This window comes from Sminthopsis crassicaudata, chromosome 5, assembly GCF_048593235.1.
Source record: "Sminthopsis crassicaudata isolate SCR6 chromosome 5, ASM4859323v1, whole genome shotgun sequence".
Lineage (NCBI taxonomy): Eukaryota > Metazoa > Chordata > Mammalia > Dasyuromorphia > Dasyuridae > Sminthopsis > Sminthopsis crassicaudata.
The window spans coordinates 30,846,457-30,869,998 of NC_133621.1; the positions used below are offsets into that span (position 1 = coordinate 30,846,457).

A 23,542-nucleotide genomic window follows, 5' to 3' on the forward strand; every position below is an offset into this window, starting at 1 on the left:
TTGAAAATTTGACTTGAATATCTATATATTACTGAACTTTACTCTAGATATTCCCCCCCCCCAAAAAAAAAAAAAAAGAGAATGATGGATTTGTTTTATATGGCCTCTGGGCTGCTATGGCTGAAAAAGGTTAACACTAAAAATAATTATGTAATTTTTTTCTCAAAAACATAGATATATACACATATATACCTACATAATATAGAATGTTTAGGGGTGCATCATGTTTGTTGCTCAAAAGGAGTTTAATTGTATATATTAATGTTATGGCAAAAAAGCTTTGTTGTCTTTTTTTTTTTTTTTTTTTTTTTACCATTTACATCCATCACCTTTATTCCCCTTGTCACAAATTAAAACCTCTAAGCAAAAACAACTGACAATGGAGGAATTTATTTGGGGAAAGATGATAAGTAGTTCTCTTTCTACTGATTTTGTTGAACAGGTGAGAGCAGAGATGTAGACCAGAATAGTCAAGAGATGTGGAGAAAGAGCTTGAGAAAAAAAGGCCAAGGAGGAAGGAGTTAAAGAGGTGTGATCAGAGAGTTAGGGGAAGAATCTGGCTAATGAATGGCCAGCAGTCAAGTTTGGTTCAGACAACATTTAGTTCAAACAACATACTATGAAGACTATATGAAAACTACAATGAAGACTTTTAACAAGATTGGGAAATAGGGAATGGGAAATAATAGAAGAAATGCCTGACCTGGATTCAGAGGAATTCAGAGGTTTCAGATCTGTGTTTTACTTTTGTGAGGTTGGGTACTGAACCTTGCCAAGATTCAATTTCATTACCTGTAAAATGGAACTAAACATATTTGTGTGAGATTACAAGGTGTAGAACAGTTCTGAGTAGCAATTTGTTAAAGGGATTTCCTCACCAGGATTTTTCTATAACAATAAAATCAATGGGCCAATTAAAAAAAATATATATACTCTCTACTTCACAAGGTCACTGCAAGAGAAGCATTTTGTAAACCTTTAAAATGATGAATAGGACTGATTTTTGAAGCCATTGTTCTTGCCCTCATGGAGTTTACAATTTCAAGTAGAAGCTGTGATTAGTGATTTTACACTGCAGTTCAAGGGAGATGATGAAGGGAAAGATGTTGCATTTGGCTAGTAGGATTCCCTTTGACAACCTTATATATAGTTTGTTTCCTGAGGCTGGGGTTAAGTGACTTGCCCAGGGTCACACAGCTAGGAAGTGTTAAGTGTCTGAGATCAGATTTGAACTCTGGTCCTCCTGAATTCAAGGCTGGTGCTCTATCCATTGCGCCACCTAGTTGCCCTGACAACCTTACATATTTCAGAGAGTTTTTAATACAATAGTGGCGTTAAAAACTAGATTCTAAAGGGCTAAGAAGAAAGCTGATTGATGAAAAGGTGAGACAATTCATAAACTATAATTCTTTCAATGGATTTTGTGGCAAAACAGTAATGGGAGAAGGTCAAAGGGAAAAGGATACAGTTGGGTTTTTTCAGGCTAGAGGACACCTGAGCATTTTTGTAGATGAAGAGGGATGATTCACTGAAGGAAAAAAGATAGAAGAGGTAGTCGAGACTTTCAGTTATATTTTACCGACAGAAATAGAATTCTATTACTGTGAACTATGGGGCTTTTCTATTTTAAAGAGGTTTTTTTTTTCATCATAATAATTCTCCCCCCTCTCTTTCTCTTCATATTCTCTTTCCTTTCTCTTCCTTTTTCTTTTTTCCCCTTCCTTCCTTCCTTCCTTCCTTCCTTCCTTCCTTCCTTCCTTCCTTCCTTCCTTCCTTCCTTCCTTCCTTCCTTCCTTCCTTCCTTCCTTCCTTCCTTCCTTTCTTCTTTCTTGCTTCCTTTCCTCTTTTCCTCCTTTCTTCCTTTCTCCTCCTCCTCCTCCTCCTCCTCCTCCTCCTCCTCCTCCTCCTCCTCCTCCTTTTTCTTTTTCTTTTTTCTTCTTCTTCCTCTTCTTTCTTTTTCTTCTTTCTTTCTTCTGTCTTTGTCTATCTCTCTGTCTCTCTCCCCCTCCCTCCCTTTCCCTCTCCCTCTCTCTCTCTCAGCCTGTGACTCCACCCAATGAGAGAAAGTTTTACAAATCGAGATATCCAGATCCTGGTACTGAACGAATATTTCATGGCAGAGCAAATGATCCTGATGTTTCAAATTTGATACATGGTAGAAAATATGATATGTCACTCAAGGTATTTTGCTTTCCTTTTAATTTTAAACTTTTGAAGGGGAAAATATAGAAATCATGAATTGATGTAATGCAGGCACTGGTTTTAAACCTTTCCCCTGGTCCTCCTTCTAAAATTGTGTTTTCTATTCATCCACTTGAAAGGATGTTAATCTTGAGGAGTAAAAAAGAAAATCCTAAAGCAAAAAGACAAATATATATATGTATATATATATATATATATATATATATATATATATATATACACACACACATATTTTCTTAATGAATTTCTATACTGTTCAATTCTGAACACTTGTCAAAATATTGTTATTTCCTCTATCTTCTGGTGCAGTGACAACTAGGAGTATTTGGAGTAGAAGAATTTTTGTAGAATCATATTTGTAGAATGTTTAAATTTGAAGTGACTTCAAAAAATAACTGAAAACTAAAAAAATTTTCTCCTCTAGAAAAAGAGGGGTAAGAAGAACATTTGCATTCTAGTTCTAATTCTGCTATTTAAAAATATACTTTTTCATTTATGGAATAAAACAAACATTTCCATAACATAGTATAATAAAACCGAATGCTTTCTAACTTTAACACTCTAACTTTAATGCTTTCCATCTTTAACACTCCATGGGTCAATGATTATATAAAGGACTGCTCTGAGATTTTTAAAGAGGGAAGGAGGGAGAATGGCAAAGTGGGGTTGGTCACTGCTACTGCTCTTCAGAGAAGGAATTATAGATAAATGTAAGAATTCATTTGCAGACTGGAAACCTTGCTCACAAATAAGTGGGCTTCATACATTAGTTTCCTCCTAGTAAATACAAAAGATTCTTTCAGACTTTGCTGAAGGAGAAAGAGGAGACATAACTTTGGAAACATCTTTTTTTTTTTTTTTTTTTTTTCCAGTATATAAATGTGTTGATGAGATATGGTAAAAATGAGCTTGCTTTTTGTTATAGAATTACTTATTATATATGCTTTATATTTTATTATATACTATACATTATTATATATTTAATAAATTTACTAAATATATATTATGTTATAATATATGTTATATATATTATATATAATTATATATAATATATACATATATATATAATTATATATAATATTATGTTACAACATATGCTATATGTTATTATATATATATATATTTACAAATTGAGATTAGGGATCATGACAGAGTATTTGGAAAAAGTTTTTACAGTTGTGGGAATGTGGGGGCTGTTTTTGCTGCCACTCCCATAGTTCCTATATCCTAGAATGTCTTGAGTTGATGAGATGGCAATTGGGAGAGCTGTCTTTGAGAACGTACCTTGCATTGCTGGGGTCACTGACAGCCACAAGTTCAGTCACATAATCATACTCCTAATCATGTCTCACTACCAATGAGAGATGAGCAGACTGTTCCTCTTGCCTTTTAATAACCTCTACTATTTACTAATATTTTCCTCACAGACTGAGATTTTAAAATAATATGCTTTTTTAGACCCTCACCTTTACTTTTTTGTATTAAAATCATGTTATGTATGGTTCCTTTAAGATGAGTCATTTGATCAATCCACTTCCTATAACTACATTTCAACAAAGATTTAAGGAAACAAAAGAATCCATCTATCTCAGTAATCGGAGAGCACCATTAGGGAGGTCCCACGATCAAACGCAAAATTTACCTGAATATGTTGATACAGTTTATACAACATTTGGAGCACAAAACATCAGAGGTAACAAACATGATAGTGATAGCACAAATCCTCCTCAGAAGTATAAGGAAATGTCAAGTATTTGTAGTGTGTGGGAAATATAGAAACAATGTATGTGGTTATTAAGAATGAAAAGATTGGGATGATGGGACAGAGTAGCCCCCCAGCCCGGGCCATGGTTGTGGCTGACCTGGCCCTGCCTATTTCCAAGAAGGAACAATCATCCAGTTGGGATAAAGAGGAAGCTCTGAAGATCCATAAATTTAGAGCTGGAAAGAAATTCAGAGCTTATTTAGGCCAACATACTCAGGTTACAAAAGAAGAAACTTGAGTCCCAGGGTGGTTAAATGACCATGTTCTTTGATCCCCAAACTAATTCTCTTTTCACTGTTCCATGTTGATGCTTATATTTCCATCATTTCCCTTTCCCTGAATGAAATCGTCCTTGGCTAAGAAATGGAGGAGATATAATATAATGCCCCTGGCCAAGATGATCATATCTGCAGAAAGAAACAGGAACACCTCCTCCTTCCACTTAAATATGTAGAAATCAGAGTTTATAAAACTGATTTATTGACAGGGTGATTATTTAACCTAGTACATCTAAGTATTTGCTTAAAATTCAAACACAATGCAACAAGGTCAAAGCACAGAAAACCTAAATTATTAGGAACTGCTAAAAATTGAAGAGTAATTGGAAATGAAAATGAGAATATAATTCCAAATTCTTGGAAATATAAAATTTGACAGGAAAACTCTTCCAGCTCATACATGTTATTTACACTAGAAAAGGTATTGGGCTTTCCCAAAGGAGTGCAAATGATGGGGAAATAGGGAGTGAACATCTCTCAGGGCTGGGGGGCTAGAATGCTTCACTGGACCAGGAAGACCTCAGACTCCAGCTAAATTTTTTGATCATCTTAGTCATGAAGGGTACTAGCCAAAGAATTCACAATCAGTCCAGATCTGCCTACTTTAAACAAAATTAGCTATGGAGATCCAAAGCATCTTTGAACCTTAATTGAGGTTCCAAACTTAACAGGGACGCCTTGGGGATCTTGGACCATGTTCTGTGGCTCAATGTATTCTGAACCAGGAATTAAAAAATAATTTATTAAGCACTGTCTGTGTATCTTATATGTACAAATAGAAGAATAAGATAGTTCTTTGCTCTCGAGAAGCTTATAGTCTACCGAGAGAGAAAAAACAGAGAAGTTTTGCTTAGTAAGTCAGAGGGAAAGTTCCCATGGTTTTTAGTGTGTAGTGGCAGAGCAGGTAGCAGTACATCTTAAATCTTGTTTCCTCCAATAAAATCATATCAGTTTCTGGTGTTGAACCTTTCAGCAGTGCCAAGCACTTTGGGGTCTTCTTCAGGGTCTTAGTAGCTGTGGCTGAATCCCCCACAGAAGCAGATGCCAGGATATGTCTTCACAGGGAGTTGTTTCCCCAGGTGATTACTGTGGAGGCTGAATTGGAAGCAGGACCTATGGCCTGAATGGTGCTGCCCCTCCAGGGGCTATTTATTTCCACTGGGGTCTGAAGTAGAGGGTCCAAGTGGGAGGGAGTTGTAGGGAAAGCTTGGTCCATCTAGCAATGATACATCCTCCCTATCCTCTGATTTTCTCAATGCTTCAGCTGGGCTGGGGATTGCTACTCTTGCATATATGACAGTTTTCTTGAGTATTTTTGAGTTTCTAACAGAATCTGGAGAGATTCAAAGATGCCTCAGCTAGTCTGGAGATTCCTTCATCTGCCAGAGTGTGGATGAGGTTGTGGCCCCCCTTTGTAATTCAAAGGTATCAATTCATTTTCATTTTGGGTCTTCATGGGCAGTCAGTGGTTATGCTATTTGTACAAATTGAAACTCCTTTTAGATATAACTTTTGGGTCTTCTCTTTTTTTCTTATCCACCTGTCTCCCAATCCTCCTGTTCCCTCTCTCCTTCCTCCCTCCCCTTTCCTCATTCTCCTTCTCTTGGTCTCCCTCCTTCTCCTCTTCCTCCTCCTCCTCTTCCTCTTCCTCTTCTTCCTCTTCTTCCTCCTCTTCCTCCTCCTCCTCCTTCTCTCTCTCTGTATCTGTCTTTCTCCCTCCTTCTCTCCCCTTCCCTCCCTACATCCTACTCTCTCTCAGTTTTTTTCTCTGTCTCTCTCTTTGTTTTTCTCTGTCTCTCTGGCTTTGTCTCTGTATCTCTATCTGTCTTTCTGTCTGTCTTTGTTTCTGTCTCTTCCTTCTTTCTCTTTCTTTTTATCTGCCTCTCTCTATGTCTCTGTTTCTCTTTGTGTCTTTGCTTCTGCCCATCTCTCTCTCCTCCTCTCTCATTCCCTCCTCCCTTTCTTCCTTCCCTCTCTCTCTTTCCTCTCTTCTTCTTCCCTCCCCCTGTTCCCTTCTCTCTCATGAATTAATAGTATCTTTAAATGGGGTAATTTTATTTCTTCACATTGATTTGTCCTTCTTTCAGACACAACTGCTGGAGAGGTAGTGAATCCACCCAAATCATCTAAACAAGTATCCGAAGAAGCAGATGAAGGACATGATCTGTACATTATATCCCACAATGATTATTATGCAGGTAAGAGCATAGTAATTGGGAACATATACATATGTACTGTTTATAAAACATATTCATTGATTCATTCATTAACCATTTATTGAATTCCCATTATATCAGAAGACATCTATAAATTCCTAAACCTATTCTCACAGAGCTTACAATCTAGCAGAGGGACAGTATGTATGGAGAACCTGTGATCTCTCAGTGTGGGGAAGTCCTCATGGGGTTTCAATCCCTCTTCCACCAGGTATTTGAGTGGCTTTTAAGCTCAATAGGATAGTAGTGTAAGAATAAACAAAATGAAGTTAATGTGAACTGGGGTTGCATTTAACAAGAGGAATAATTTGCAAAAACAGAGGTTACAGGTCTGTCTTCTGCTTCGCTCAATTTTGTTTACAGTTTTGGACCCCACATTTTGGAAAGACCATTTAAAAACTCATGGAGGGATTTCCAGAGCTTGGCAACTAGAATTGTGAAAAGGACTTGAGACCATGCCATTTGAGGATCGGATTCTGAAAGCAGACACTGTTTACTACCCAAGCCATCCCTTCTCTGAGGGAGGGAACTCAGGAGAATTCATGCACATGTGTATGTGTAATACACATATCAGAGCTCATGTGTATATATGTATATATATATGTATATATATGCACATATATATTTACACACACACACACATATATATATATATATATACACATATATATGTTTGTTCGTGTGTTAACATATACATAAACACACACAAGCATGCATATATCTCAATTTCCGAAAACATCAAAGGGATTTTTTAAAGCAACATAATTTTAGCTTAATTTAAGTTAAGATTTAGTTCAAGGATCATGCATTTAGAGATGAAGAAATCTTAGAAATCATTTCCAAATTCCTCATTTTATAGTTTGGGAAACTGAGGCCCAGAAAAATGAAGTGACTTCCTTAGGATTTTGGAGTTACAAAACTGTATTTGAATCTAATTTCTCTGGCTTCCAATTCAGGGCCCCTGCCACTGCATCAAGTGCAGACGATGATCTTATTTAATAATTAATACATACTAGATGTGTATTCTTTGTCCAATCTAAGAAAAATGAGTTATGAATAGAGTTTTATGATAGCATTTTCCTTGGTGATTTGTTGTTAAATATAGCCTGGAAATAATACAAGACTGGGAGGCTGATTTCAGTGTTTTGTTTTGTTTTTTGAAACCTGTTGCCAAGCTGCCATATGACCTTGGAAAGTCCCCGGTCATATACCGTGTCCTTTAAAACTCATAAATTGTTAGCTTGCCTTGGGATGGTGTAGTGAGGTTAATGATGCGTGTTAAATCCTTTTTGGCCAGTTAGTTGAGCTTTGGCTAGTTTGTAAGCACAGTTCATTTTATTCAACTAGAGGCATATGATGCCTTCTACTGGATTTAGGGTATCTCCCCACTCTCTTTTCTTCTTTTCCTTTTCCTACTTTATCCCTCATTATTCTTGCCTCCATACCTACTACTCATAATTAGAGCTTCTGTCCCTCCTCTGGCACAAACAGATTGCTTCACCTTCTTGGATTACCACCAATGCCCGTTCTGCCCTACTAACTATGGTGCCTTCTGCTTGCCGCTGCCATGCAAATGCTTCTCCTCTGCTTCCTTTTTTGTTCAGTTATTTCAGTTGTGTCCCATTTGTGATTTCCTTGGCAGAAGTACTAAAATGGTTTCCATTTCTTTCTCTAGCTCATTTTACACACGAGGAAACTGAGGCAAATAGGATTAAATGATTTATCCAGAGTCACACAGTTAGTACGTGTCTGAGGCTGGATTTGAAATTCAGAAAATCTTTCTGAGTCCAGACCTAACTATCCACTGCTCCACCTAGCCAGTGTTTGCATCAAATGGAACTTCTACTTCCTTAGCTACTTCCTAAACTTCACCTTTGCTCTCTGGCTATGCCTTGAATATCATTTACAGGTTTCCTTGCTGTCAACACCACTTTTGGATTCTTTCTTTCCTCCCCTTGCTTTTTGGCTTTGATCCCTTTTAGGGTAGAAGCAATATCCCTAACCACAAAACTCCCAGGGGACTGGCTTGAATCAAACCCAGCCCAGTACATATCTCAAGGGAGGAAATGCCACAACATGTACTAAAAAAGGTGGTAGGGCATGGAATTTTAATTTTTATAAATGTTTTCCTTTGAGGTTTCTGTAGTTAAGGTATTTGCCTATTAAGGATCGAGGGCCTATACTTAAGTTTAAGGGCCAAGGCAGGATTATGATGTCACTATTGCCCAGTGAGGCTGGACCCAAACTTTCGCCCCAGCATCCTGCGAGCTGACTATTGCTGCTGTTGGTCAGTCATTTTTCAGTCATGTCTGAATCTTCATTTGGGGTTTACTTGGCAAAGATACTGGAGTGGTTTGCCATTTCCTTCTGCAATTTATTTTACAGATGAGAAACTAAGGCCCACAAGATTAATTAAGATTGCTCAGAGGCAAGTGTTTGAGGTGAGATTTGAATTCATGAAGATGAGTCTTTCTGATTCCAAACCTAGTACTCTATCCACTATAGCACATAGCTGCCCATTGCAATCCAGAAATCTAAGGATTTCCTTAATAATCATGGGTCTTTCCAGTTTGACATCTTCACTGTTTGCTTTTGCCCAAGAGAGGAGAGGCAATAGTTTCTATCAAACCTAATAAGTTACATTATTATATCTGGCTAAATATTTGTCTAAACAGGAAGGACTGAAGTTGAGTTGCACAGTGGTTAGAGTCAGAGGCCCAGAGTCAGGAAGATCTGAATTCAAAACCCGACTTCGATATTCCCTAACTGGATGATCTCAGGCAAATCACTTTATCTCTATCTCAGTTTCTTCATCTATAAATCAGGATAGCAACAACTTATCACAGGATTGCTGTGGGAAATCAGGTTAATACATATGAAGGACTTTATAAATTGAAAGCACATTCAAAAATTTTAATGATGATTATTATTAAATTTAAATAAAGATCTGTTTGTGTGTCTTGATTCCTATCCTTTTCCCATTGCCCAGAGCCAACATTTTTATCATATCTATATCATTATCTTTCCTATTACAATTCCACAGAACATTCTTTTCAAGTAGTCATTGCAGATGTCAACACCAACATCATATACTATAGAGCCATAACATTTTGGAGCTTCAAGAGACCTTATAGGTCATCTAGTTTAATTCTCTTACTTTACAGATGAGGAAACTGAGACTCAGAGAAGCTAATGATAATGCTGCTCCTGATGGTAAAAATAATGACGACGATAATGCTAATTAGCATTTATATAATCACCAAAGTGTTTTACTTATGTTAACTCATTTAATTCTCACAGTAATGCTTTGAGTTAGATCCTTCACTACTTGTAACTAAGTAATATCTATTGACATCCATCTTTCTTATTAACTTGCCCGAGGCATTCTTTGTTGTTATTAGTGTTCAGGGCTTTTCCTCATACCTTTAAAAGCTTGATCCTGATAAAACCATTCCCCTGGTCTAAATGAGAAGTCTCCTTTCTTTTACAGGGGAAAAGAAGAATAGGAAATATAACCCCGAAAGCTTTAGTAGGTGTCATATTTTTGGAGGGATAACGCCACATTTTAATGATGGCCGAGTTGCAGCAAAATCTTTACGTTGGCTCCATGAACTAGAAATGTAAGTTAAATTATGTTGTTTCTTAAAGTAATTAGTAAACACATCATTAAAAAAATTTTTTATTAATTTTATAATTATACATTTTTTTGACAGTACATATGCATGAGTAATTTTTTTTATAACATTATCCCTTGTATTCATTTTTCCAGATTTTCCCCTCCCTCCCTCTACTCCCTCCCCTAGATATCAGGCAATCCCATACATTTTACATTATAACCTAGATACAATATATGTGTGTAAATGCAATTTTCTTGTTGCACATTAGGTATTAGATTCCGAAGTTATATGTAACCTGGGCAGACGGATATTAGTGCTAACAATTTACATTCATTTCCCAGTGTTTCTTCTCTGGGTGTAGCTACCTCTGTCCATCATTGATCAGCTGGAAGTGAGTTGGATCTTCTCTATGTTGAAGATTTCCACTTCCATCAGAATACATCCTCATACAGTATCGTTGTTGAAGTAAACACATCATTTTGGACTTAGAAGGTTGAAAATCTTGAATTGGTGATTTCAAATGGATTCAAGTTTCTTAAAGGCAATATGTTTTCCAATACTCTGCTAAGAAGGCCATAGAAAAGATATAATGGAAAATTGATACCTTGGCATTTACTTTTTAGCTTTTTTTTTTTTTTTTTTTTAATGCTTAATTGGATAAGTGACTTGCTAAATTTTGGTTAGTTTGACACTGTGGCAAGCTTGCTGCAATGCTTCCATACTCTGAAGATTTCAGCTATCTGATTCATTGGTTTGGGTATCTATAACAATTATAACAAGGATTCTCTAGCACTTAGCTTGGACAGACCCAGGCCCACCCTCTCCTCCTGCAGTTTTCATATGGAAACTCTTTTGGTCAACAAGGCAGAGTGAGGCAATTTGTACAATCCTTTACAAACATTTACCAGGTCTATATAGATACACCTTTTTATATCTTTTAGGTATCCAGGAAACCATGAGGTTACAAAAACTTCATCTAGGAAGGAACAACTTATACCTTTGAGGAAAAATTAGCTTAACTTGCATAGAGAATGGGATTAGGATATTGCTCCTACTACAACAGGGGTAACTTTTGCAGTGAAAAATTCACTTTCTCATACTGAATTTTTATTAATGAGCCTTTCTGAACTGATCTAGGTTGGTCCTTGGCTGGCTGACGGTCCTGGAGCTCAGAGGTCCTTAAGCTACATAAATAGATTATGTGAAAGTGCTGAAGAAAGTACACAGTGTAGAGATAGGGTAGCTAAGGCCAGAAGGGCTTTAGGGACCAGTGGCAGTGCAGATGATAAGGCCTGGTAGTCTTGTATCTCATTGGAAGGAATAAAAATTGTTAACTCCCATCTTACTCAAGACCTGTGAATCATCAGGTAACCTAGGAGGAGGGAAAGGAAGGGAGACAGCTTTGTCCCTGGTGAGTTTTTCTGCTTCCTAAGCCAGAAGATTTCTGAGACTAAGAGGGTGGGGCAGCTTTGGATGGTTTCTGGGAGGCCCCAGGACTATGTGATTTGGGAAAGAAAGGAGAGGAGGAAGGGCATTTCTATACCATTCTGAGGCATTGCAGGAGATTCTATTACAGAAATGATGTCATAATGTTCTTCCCTGCAAAAACTAAAGTATGAGTTTATAAGTCTGTAACAGAGATTTTGAGAGCTGCTTGGAGCACAGAGAAGTTAAAACCCAATGGAGTTATCAGAATTAGAATTTGAATACAGATCTTCCTGATTCTAAAACTGGTCTTCTATCTGTTATGGCCTACCATGTCTCCTTTGGTAAAAATATGATGTCTCTATTTGTCTTATTGACTCCCTTCCTTATATCAGGGTCCAGCTACCAATATACCTTTGGCTGCATTTGGAATGACATGAGAACATGAAGCTCAGTCATTAGCATTAATGCCAAAGGGGGAAAAAAAGAAAACTAAAACCTTATTAACATTGAATCAATAGCATCATTTTTTCTTTTCCTTCCTTCCTTCCTTCCTTCCTTCCTTCCTTCCTTCCTTCCTTCCTTCCTTCCTTCCTTCCTTCCTTCCTTCCTTCCTTCCTTCCTTCCTTCCTTCCTTCCTTCCTTCCTTCCTTCCTTCCTTAGTTTTCCCACATCCCCTCCAACATTCAGCATTATCTTTCCTTTGTAAAATAGAAATTTAAAGAACACATTAATCACCTCCTTAAAAATATCCCAAAATGAAAACTCCCTGCTCAGTTTAAGGTGGGAAGGCACCGTTTTAAGATTCAGGCTTTTTTGTGCGCTGTTTTTGGTGATAGTTTTAGGGGATTACAAGTTTTCAGTGCTTCTAAGGTGGTGTGAGATGGGAGAATTGTGGCCACTGTTCTCATCTGTGATTTGGTCTTTACCCAGGAACACCTGCTTCCTTGTAGTCACAAGCTCTAGTGTTCCTTTCAGTGGGAACGTGACCAGGTTCCTCATTCCCTTGTGACCAACCATCAGTGCTCCTTTCCCTCCTGGAACTGTGACCCAGAGCTCTGCTTGGGAAATGGAGTTGCCAGTTAGTTCCAGCAACACCAGTGGCAGGAAAGTTTCCCCTGTAATCTCGGTTGGTTGTCTGACCGTCTCTGGATTGAGAGCTCCCAAAACTCACACTATTACCACCTTCAAACATGCACCTAGTGCATGTGCTCAACACTGGCCACTAGCCTGGTGAGACAGACTTTTCCTGTGAACTTTCTAAGTTGTTTTAGAGTGGGAAAATATCTCATTCAACCTGTTGTTATCTCTGCTGTTCCAAAATTTGATTTGAGATATTTTTTAAAGTACTTTGGAGGGGAATGTTAGGAGAGTTCATCTGAATTACTGCCTATACTAGATGTTACTTTGGAAACATTAAACAGCAAGATCTGTTTATTTTGCTATTATTGTCTGCAACAGAGAGTGGAGTGTTCTGGGGATCTAGCCTTGGCCCCTGTGATCATCAATATTTTTTCAATGACTCAGATGAAGCTATAGAAGACATGCTTGTTAAATGTGCAAATGAAACAGAGCTAGGAAGGATAAATGGTGTAGAGTCTTGGTCCCAAAAGAGCTGATAAACTACAACAATGAGCTAAAGTGAATAAAATGAGATTTAATAAGAATAATTATTAAGTTCTATGCTTCCTCTCAGAAAATCTGCTTTTTTAAATATACAGTGAGGGAATTATGGCTAGACAATAGTTTCTTATAAACAAGATTGAAGGGTTTTAGGAGATAGCAAACTCTATTTAAGTCTCAGTGTGACAGGGCCACCAAATCGGTTTTCTTTGCATTGAGAATTTGCATTTGCTCATGTATGATATTAAGTTCTAAAATAATAATTTTTATAATCATTGATTCAGTGATATGGAAAAATTCCATAGGAAAATCCTCTGGCTCCCATTTAAGATTGTGAATAAAATCTTTCCCAGCTCTCATTTGTAATTGGAACATCTTAAGAAAACCCTCCTTTTCCTCTCCTTTTCTTTTCCAACTTCTGGATACAGTGATAAGAACTGACTCAAAATGTTGCTAATTCTCCCATCTCCCCCACACACTAATATAGAAGATATTTCAAAATGAATTCTGATAGTGGTATATAAACTGTGAGAAAAATGTTTAGTTGAAAAATTTTACTTAAATAATAAGTGATGTTAGAAAATTCTGATTAGTTACACAAATGAAAAATATAGGAAAGACGTCTTGAAATTATGAAAAATAGTTCTTAATGAAAAAATGACAGACATTCCCATTGTGTACCATCCTAGAGAGAACACATTTGGGCTAAATAAGATTCAATTCTGATTGTTAAATTTTAGAAAGAACAACATATGCAGGCTGCAATATATTCAAAAGATATAGATCAGATTGGCAAAAGTACTGGAGAACACACAAATATTCATTGAAGAAATTGGGGATGACTACTATACCAAAAAAGAACTCTTAAAAGGTGGGAATGTGTTGTCTGTCTTCAAATGTTTGCAAAGGTCTGATGTGGAAGTGGGGTCACATTTGATCCACTGAACTTCAGAGAATAGAACTTGAAGTACAAAGATATAGAGGCAGATTTCCAGGCTTGATGGTAAAGAAAAGTTGTACAGCAATTAGAACTTTCTTAAAGTGGAATGGCTTTTCTTGGAAGAGACTGGGGATCTCTTTTCCTTGGAGATCTTTTATTCAGAGATTGGAGGACCATTTCCTTGACATGTAGTAGATGACTTCTTGATTAGAAATAGATTGGAAAAAATCGTCCCTTCCAAATCTAAGATTCTATAATGATGTTGTATGTGAGAACTCATACAAGGTTATTCTTAACCTTATAGAACCCAACAGTTAGGAAGTAGAAAAAGAAATAGAGAAGTTGAATTAATTTATATTTTGGTCTATTCTTTTGTTTCTCCACAGAGTGTCACTCTTCCCTAGAAACTTGTTCAACTTAGCAATATCTGTATACGACAAAAAATGCACACAATTTATTTTTGAGCAAATTGTGGCTTCAAATATCTGTTGCATTTTTAAAAAAATCTAAGAATTAACATTGTGATTATATTTATTAATTATTCTATAGCCTGCCACAAAATCTCAGAAAATGCCAGATTGAATATTTTTTTAAATTTAAATTTTTTGTTACATTTTAAGTTTAGTATTATCTCGCTGCTTTTCTTCTTACCTCACACTAGAAAAGGCCACCATTTCTTGTGCACACACTCACACATGCGTACATACACACCATGTACTAACCATATACTATACATACTTTTATTTATCAGTTCTTTATTTGGAGGTAGATAGCATCTTCCTTCAAAGATCCTTTGTAGTTCTGTTGAATATTTATAATACTCAGAATACCTTAGTTGTTCACAGTTATTCTTCAAACATTATTGCTGTTCTTGTATACAATGTTCTTTTGGTTCTGCTCATTTAATTTCTTATTATTTCATGAAAATCTTTCCATTTTTTTCTAAAATAAACCTGTTCATTGTTTATTACAATACAACAGTATTACATCACAATCATATACCACAGCTTGTTTAGTCATCTCCAACTGAGGGGGTGTCCCACTAATTTCTTTGCCACAACAAAGAGAATTGCTACAAATATTTTAGAACATAGAAGTTCTTTTCCTTTTTCCCTCATCACTTTGAGAAACAGACCTAATGTGATAATGCTGGATCAGAAGGTATACACAATTTTATAAGTTTGGGGGCATAATTACAGATTGCTTCCCGAAATGGTTGGATCAATTCATAGTTCCACCATTAATGTTAGTGTCCTATTTTTTCCACATTCCTTCCAACATTTGCCATTTCTCCTATCATTTTAGTTAATCTGATAGATATGAAGTGATATTTTAGAATTGTTTTAATTTTCTTATTCAATAATGATTTAGAACTTTTTTTATAATAATAGTCTTTTATTTTTCCTGAGGCTGGGGTTAAGTGACTTGCCCAGGGTAATACAGCTAGAAGTGTTAAGGGTCTGAGATCAGATTTGAACTAGGGTCCTCCTGAATTCAGGGCTGGTGCTCTATCCACTGCGCCACCTAGCTGCCCCCGCCTTTTATTTTTCAAGAGAAATTCAAAGTTTTCACCATTCCCTCTTGCAAAACCTTGTGTTTCAAAATTTACTGCCTCCCTCTCCATCTCCCACAAAACAAGCAAACAAACAAATAACAACACTGCCAGAAAAGGTGAAAATAATGTGTTGTGATCTACATTTAGTCTCCACAATCTTGTCTCTGGATGTGGATGACTCTTTCTTTCATGTCTATTGAAATTGTCTTGAATCACCTCATTGTTGAAAACAGTCAAGTCCATCACAGTTGATTACCACATAATCTTGTTGCTGTGTATAGTATTCTCTTGGTTCTGCTCACTTCACTTAGCATCAGGCTTTTTTCAAATCAGCCTGCTCATCATTTCTTAATAGAACAAAAACATCCCATTATATTAATATACCATAACTTATTCAGTCATTCTCCAAGTGATGGGCATCCACCCAGTTTCCAGTTCCTTGGCACTACAAAACTTCTGTTACAAACATTTTTGCATATGTGGGTCCTTTTCCTCTTCGGGATACAGACTCAGTAGAGACACTGCTGGATCAGAGGGTATGCACAATTTTATAGCCTTTGGAGTATAGTTTCAAATTTCTCCCCAGAATGATTGCATCAGTTCACAACTCCACCAACAGTGTATTGGTGTCCCTGTTTTCCCACATCCCTTCCAACATTTATCATCAACTTTTCCTATATTTTAGCCAATCTAAGATATATGGTACTTCAGAGTTGTCTTAATTTTCATTTTGATTTAGAGCATTTTGATATGGCTATATTTATAGCTACGATTTCTTTATCCAAAAACTATCTGTTAATAGTCTTTTAACCATTTAACAATTGGGGAATGACAAGTGTCACATTTTTAAAAGTAAATTTAAAATTTGCACAGAAACAATGCTAAAATGAACAAATAATGTTTTTTTTAAATGTGATGTTGCTTTCGAAATGGGCTGTCTCCTTTATGTCCAAAATACACTATTATATTCTTCACCATATGCATATTTGGAAATTATATAGACTGGCAACTGGAACATTTATCTTATTTTCTAATTTTACAGGAAAAAAGGCAGTAAAATAGTTTCCAAAAGACTTGACGATTTTAATGAAAAGTTTCAGCACAAACTTGGAAAAGTCTGGGATCCGTAAGTTATATAGACAAAGCTTCCTATTAATTGATTTTTTCTCACTGTTTTGGAAAAATAGTGTGTTCAACATTGATATTTTAAAAAATAAATCTTTCTTTTAAAATGAAGAATTCTTAAATTTTGATCATAAGCAACATTTTAATGCTTTCATGACCTCAAAAGACTAAAGCCTGCTGGCTTGCTTTTGTGTGGAGTTGTGAACCTCAGTAGCTAAAGTTGATTGTGTCCTCATTAAGTTCACCACCTGTGAGTGAGTTCTGTAGGTCACAAGTTACTCAAGGAAAGCTGGATTAGTCCAGGTCAGAATCAAAGCAGATCAAAGCTTCCATGCCTACCATGGCTTGGACCTATGAATGGCCATTGATTATGTTTCCTGCCAGAATAAGATAGGGAAGCCTAGTCTTAAAATAAAACAAGACAAAACTATCTCCATGACCTCAAATTTATATTTACACACACACACACACACACACACACACACACACACACACAAATATAAATAACACTCATATTATCTTCAAAAAATGGGATCTGTTTGGATTTTTTTTTTTTGCTTTTAAAATCCAGGGTGCGGTAGTACTTAGCCACAATTATAATAAGAGGCATTTGAGAATAAGTTTCAGTTTAAATAGATTTGTGTAGTCTATTTTTTCATTAATGTTTAAGTAAATGAAATATGCTATTAAAAGAAAAAGCAACTTTGATGTTTGACATACATAATTTATCAAATGAGATGATATATATAAAGTTCTTTATAAATTTTAAAGCACTATATATATAATTGTGAAGCAATTTTATTGTATTCTCATCTACTTTGATTGAATTCAGATAGAGATGGTCTTAGGACAGTATTAAGTATAGATGTTAAATTCAATTTCTTTATTGTAAACAACAAAAAGAAAATAATTCAATGTTCAACATAAAAGATCTGTATTTTAAGAAATCTAATGATAGAGTAATGTTATTCTATTTAGTAATCAACTTAGGGATCTGCACCAGGAGATTTTTTTTAAACCAAATTCCTTGGAACGAAATGGAAAAAAATATGAGAAGACAAGATGAAATAAAGCTTCTCAAAATTTTATTTTTTGTCATCATTATCTTCCTCTTCCTTGTTGTTCTGATTAATAACTTGGCCTGAGGATTTCCTTCTCCCATTGGGTATAGAAATTCCTCAATGCCTTACCATTTGGGATTCTTGTCTACATTTCCCCTATAAATCCTCCAGTTAACAGTGTATGGGGGAGCATTATTTCAGATTCCAGGGTTGCCATGTGATGAGTATTTTAATGACAGCATTTTTATCATTAATAGCATTGCAGAAACAATGAATCTTCCACCAAACCACACGTTTGGAGCATTGCTGCGGCCAGATAATTATGGTAAATATACAGCTTTTTTCCAAAGTGTAAAAAGTCATGGTGTTGAATTAAACATTGCTTTCCTCTGCACATCTCCCACTAAACAAAAAAACCCCACAAGGTAATGTTTTTGTTAATGAAACAAAACAAAGTGAAGAAATTGATTTTGTGTCATTTTATTTGAAGAATGAAAACTTTATTCCTCAGTACTGTCTCTCTTTAAACTTAAAAAAAAAAAGATGCATTGGGTTTTATTGAACAAATACAACCTCCTTATATAAAATACTCCTAATCAACTAAAAGAAAAAGGATAACACTTTTTTTTTTTTTCTCTTAGCCTGGCAGCTGGTAAAGAGCAGATACTCAGTGCTTGTTGATTTGGATTTAAGTAGTGTGTAATGAACAACCAAATAGTTGAAGTTAATCCTTGAATTTTGAGAGGTCCCATGGGATTATGGGCAGAGAGCTGGCCTTGGAGCCAGGATTAAATTCTGCCTCTCTTTTATAGTGGCTCTTTGACTACACAAATCATTTAACCTCTTACACAATGCTCTGGTATTATTGATTGCTGTGAAGGTGTTAACATACATTATAAAAGGGAGAGGTCACATCTGGATCTCCTTAGACAAATCAAATCACAGGATCTAGACCTTAATTCTTAATAATCTAACACCATTATCTATTAGAGATCTATTATCTCATTGTTGTATGTATTCCCATGAGGGATACAGGTTGTCAACAAGCATTTATGAAGCACCTAATATGTGTGCCAGATCCTGTGTTGAGCTCCTGGGATATGAAGAAAGGTAAAAATCCATTCCCTGCTCTCTAGGGGCTCACAGGCTAATGCAACATGCATCATGCAAACAAACAAAAAAAAAATGTGGAAAATTGGAGATAGAAAGCATTAAAGGGAATCTGCAAAAGTGGCATTTTAGTTGGGACAGGAAGGAAGCCAGAGAAACCAGGAAGTGGAGATGAAAGTATTCCAGGCATGGGGGACACCAGGGAAAATCTACAGTGAGCATCTTGTGATAGGAATAGCAAGGATGCCTGTGTCATGGGGTCAAAGAGTACATGGAGATGGGATTAGGGAATAAGGTAGAAAAGTAGGAAGGGACTAGGTTATGAAGGGGTTTGAAGGACAGAAGATTTTATATTTGATCAGGTTGGAAAAATTGGACTATTGGGACTATTGGGGACTATTGGAGTTTATTAAACAAGATGAGGTTAACATGATCAAATTTGTGCTTTTATAAAGATTATTTTGACAGCTGAGTAAAGGATGAACTGGGAAGAGTCAAGGTAGGGTTAGACCAGAACTTTTCTAAGCCTGTTCTCCCTCTGCTAGTCTGGTACAGTTCTCCAATAAATCTACTATAAGGGATCCATTCAACATGCTGGGTAATTTCTTCACAGATCACCAATATACCAGCAGGGCTTTCCACTCTTATCATTTGACCAGCTTATTTTATCTGTTTTTTTTTTTTTTTTTTTTTTTTTTTTTTTTTTTTAACACACATTCTTCAAATATTCATCCTTAGCCTGAGTTCGAAATACCCTATATACTGAATGCATTAAGAAAAAAAAAAGTTTTAAAAGAAAAAACAAAAGTAATTAGGCTTGAAATTATATAATTTCAACAAATTTTTACTGAGTTTGGATTATATGTAAGCTTTTGTGACATACCATCTATCCAACTCATGATAATCAATGCTTATATTGACAATTCTGTTTTCACCCCAATGATTCATGTCTTTAACTAAGGGATTCTGACCTTTTTAGGTACTCTTAATACATCAATATGATGCTGTTACAAGATGCAAAAATTAATTCTGACCAAAGACCTGTCAACAGATGATTAAAACCTACTAAATTGTTGAAACATTGAAGACTTGCTTTGTTATTGATTAGCCATGTCTGACTCTTTTCAATCCCATTTGAGCTTTTCTTGTCAAAGCAGTTTGACATTTACTTCTTCAGCTAATTTTATAGATGAGAAACTGAGGCAGACAGAGTTACCCAGGGTTACACAGATAGTGTCTCATGAAGATGAATCTTCTTGATTCCAAGCCCAATGTCTATCCACTGAGGCAACTAATTGCCCTAAAGACTTCCTTAATCATGCAAAATAATAAGATTGGAACTTTCTTAATATTGAAAAGAACAAGCCTTGTATTAGGAGAAAGATAATAACTTTGGTCACTAAAAATGAGGAATTTTTGAAGGAATTAATTTTATTTCACACATTAAATAGCCAATTTATTAGGGCAAGGCTTCTTGGTACAGTGGAAACAATGCTCCAAAATGGAGCCCTGATCCCTGGGATTCAGGTGCAGACTTTGCCAACATTGGCCAAATTACAAACTCTTTGGATCTTAGGCTCCTTATTGAGAAAATGAGAAGTTTACATCAAAGAATTCTACATTCCAAAAAATCTACTCCATCCAACTGTTTAATTGAAAATGGATTTTATTGGGAACTCCCACTGAAGAAATGTCTTCTACCATTGCATACAGGCATTTGTCTTATAGTCTAAGTGTCTCAGAGAATTGTTTGATAGCACCTGGAGATAGTGAGTTATCCAGACTCCCACAGCCAGTATATATCAGAGGTAAGACTTGAACTAAGATCATCTTTCTTTCATGATCTAAGGCCATCTTTCCATTCAGTATACCATCACTCGCTCTTTTAATTGAAGATAGAAAACCAAACTATGCATTTTTGTAATAAGATAGAAAATTGATTTTGAGAAAGTAATTTCTTTTTAAGTAGTGAAATAGTGCAAAACTACTGGCTTTCAGACACGTCTATAATTGACTATTTTTAATGGTAACCATTGTTTTAAGTGTCTAGGTTTAATTTTTTTAACCTATTCAAAGAAATTGATTTATTGTTATTATTGCTACTATTGTCATCAATATTATTCAGATAAGGATTGTATATTTACGGAACAAAACCAATTTGCTGTGTTTGTGTCCCAATAGGAGCTGCTGATGTCATTTACAACCGGCTCCCCGACCATTTCCAGCGTGGCAAGGAAAGGCAGCAGGCTGTTCTGGCAGCCATTCGTCAACACCTGAAGAAAGTGAATTATCACAACTTTGACTCTTTGTTGGCTGCGTTCCGGCATTTTGATGTGGTCAGTAGTGTGATGGCTTGTTATATGTCCTGGTAAATCAGTCTTGTGGAGATATTGTAAAGAATCCTAGAACCTAATTGGTTTCAAAGTAGAAAATGTAGACAAATCTAAGTGGGGAACCCAGGAATTATTTATGAATTTAAGTGATGTCAAGGAACATGACTCAGGTTAAAAAATTTCAGTCCAAACTCTGTAGATTCTTAATGTTCTATCAGTAATTCAACCTGAAAGTGGGAGGAAAACGAGAAAGAAAAAGAGAAAAATGATTTATGCATTGTTTTTTACCCAGAGAAATAGGGACTATAATAATTCTTGATGGGTTGAGAATTTCAATTTCCCCTAAAATAAGAATGATATCCTCTTTGCCTTCAAATGATGAACATAATGCTTAAGTTTATTTTGTATCATTTAAAATTACTTTTTATCTATTTTATTGCAGACCCCACTTAGTTCCTTTCAAGGTGTCAAGCTCTCTACTGGAATGAAAGTTAGCAATAGTTTAATTTTAAAAATTATTTTATTCTCTTTTTGATTATCACATATTTCTTCTTCATCTAATCCATTAGAAAAACAACAGCAATAAAACAAAGCAAAAAAAATTGATACAAAAACCAAACCCTTGTGTAAATACAGATAGTCAAATATTTTGCTGTGTTCATATCCAAAAATATTTGTTTTATTTTGTATCTTGAATCTATTGCTTCTCTGTGAGGAGGTGGGTAGTATACTTTATCATTATCAAACTATAGAACACTGTATAAATGCTAGCTATTATTGTTGATATTTTTGGTCACTGAATTGAACTTATCAACAAAGCTGTTCTAATTTTTTGCAAAAAATATGTTTTTTTTCCCCCTCACTTCACTCTGTATCAGTTCACAGAAATCCTCGGGTTTCTCTGAAACCATCTTTTTTGCTTATTTCATCAGGTGCAATTAATATCGCATTGCATTCATTTATTATAATTTGTTCAGCTTTTCTCCAATTAATGGACAATCTCTTAGCTTCTAGTACTTTGCAACTGCAAAAAGAACAAAAGTATTTTTGTGTACATGGGCCCGTTCTCTATCTTTTTGGCCTCTTGAGTTGCTGGGCTGGTAGAAGTATTGCTGGATCAGAGTGTATAGACATTTTAGTAATTTGGGGGGTATAATTCCCTTTCAAAAATGGTTCCATCAACTATACATAATGTGCCTGTTTTTCTAGTAATAGTTTAATACATATTATTTAAATGGAACTCATTTTTATAAGAACATCTATATACACAAAATTCTACTTTTCACAAATTAGCAGTTAGAGAATACCTAACTACCCAATTTGCTTGTATAGAATCGTTTGACACAAAACCTTTTATATGTGATTTTGAGCACATAAAATTATAGACTAGAGGCTGGCTATTTTGAAAATTAGCAACAAACTAAAATTAGATATGTCAACTAAAATAAGGATTTTCTCCCCTCAATCAAATCCAGCTCAGTTTCAAAGATTGCTTCAGGAAAAAAGTATACATAAGAATGGATTGAATGTAAAACTCCCTGATGGAAATGAACATATCCATTTATTGCTATCTTTATCCATCCATCAAACAATAAACACTTATTGGATGTCTATTATGTCCCAAGCAGTGTCAAACACTGAGGAAATATAAAGAGGAAAAATATAGTCTCTGCTATCAAGGAGCTTACAATCTAATTGGGGAGATAGTGTTCAAGCAAATACATAAATGAATGAGAGAAAACACTGGAATTAAGAGGGGTTTGAGAAGACTTCCTGTAGAAGGTAGCATTTTGGTTTGGGACTGAAAGGAAGCCAGAGAGATAAGTAGTCTGAGGGGAGGAGGGGGAGGGGATTAGGGAACAGCAAAAATGCCTGGAGCTGAGAGATGGAACGTCTTGTTTGTGGAACAGCTAGAAGGCCCTTGTCAATGGGTTGAAGAGCACATGTTGGGCAATAAGATGTAAGAAGACTAGAAAGGAAACAGGTGGAGGATTTTAAGGGCTTTGAATGCCAAATAGAGCATTTATGTTATTGCTCTCGGAGGTAAGAGTGAGCCACTGGAGTTTAGTGAGTAGCTTTTCTTTCAAATATGAATGATTGAATGAACGAAGCATTTATTAAGTACTTACTACATGCAAAGAACTTTGCTAAATGCTAAGTATACAAATAAAGTGGCAAGACAGTATCTGCCCTTTAGGAACTGCTATTCAAATAATAGAGGCTATATAGATGGAAGGTTTTAAGTCAGATGGAAAGCTTCCATCATCTTGGGGGGCAGAAGCCTCGTCATTT

General features: G+C 35.8%; 1 protein-coding gene across 2 annotated transcripts in view; it reads left to right on the plus strand.

Annotated features, from left to right (window-relative positions):
* The window catches only part of EFHB (EF-hand domain family member B), a 34,346-nt gene that overhangs the window by 2,762 nt on the left and 8,042 nt on the right, over positions 1-23,542 (plus strand). For both annotated transcript variants that reach the window (XM_074269202.1, XM_074269203.1), the window contains exons 3-9: positions 2,041-2,181; positions 3,715-3,895; positions 6,333-6,443; positions 9,952-10,081; positions 16,664-16,747; positions 18,065-18,132; positions 21,099-21,253. In XM_074269202.1, the coding sequence (XP_074125303.1) occupies positions 2,041-2,181; positions 3,715-3,895; positions 6,333-6,443; positions 9,952-10,081; positions 16,664-16,747; positions 18,065-18,132; positions 21,099-21,253 (870 nt within the window). The remainder of the gene's footprint in view (positions 1-2,040; positions 2,182-3,714; positions 3,896-6,332; positions 6,444-9,951; positions 10,082-16,663; positions 16,748-18,064; positions 18,133-21,098; positions 21,254-23,542) is intronic.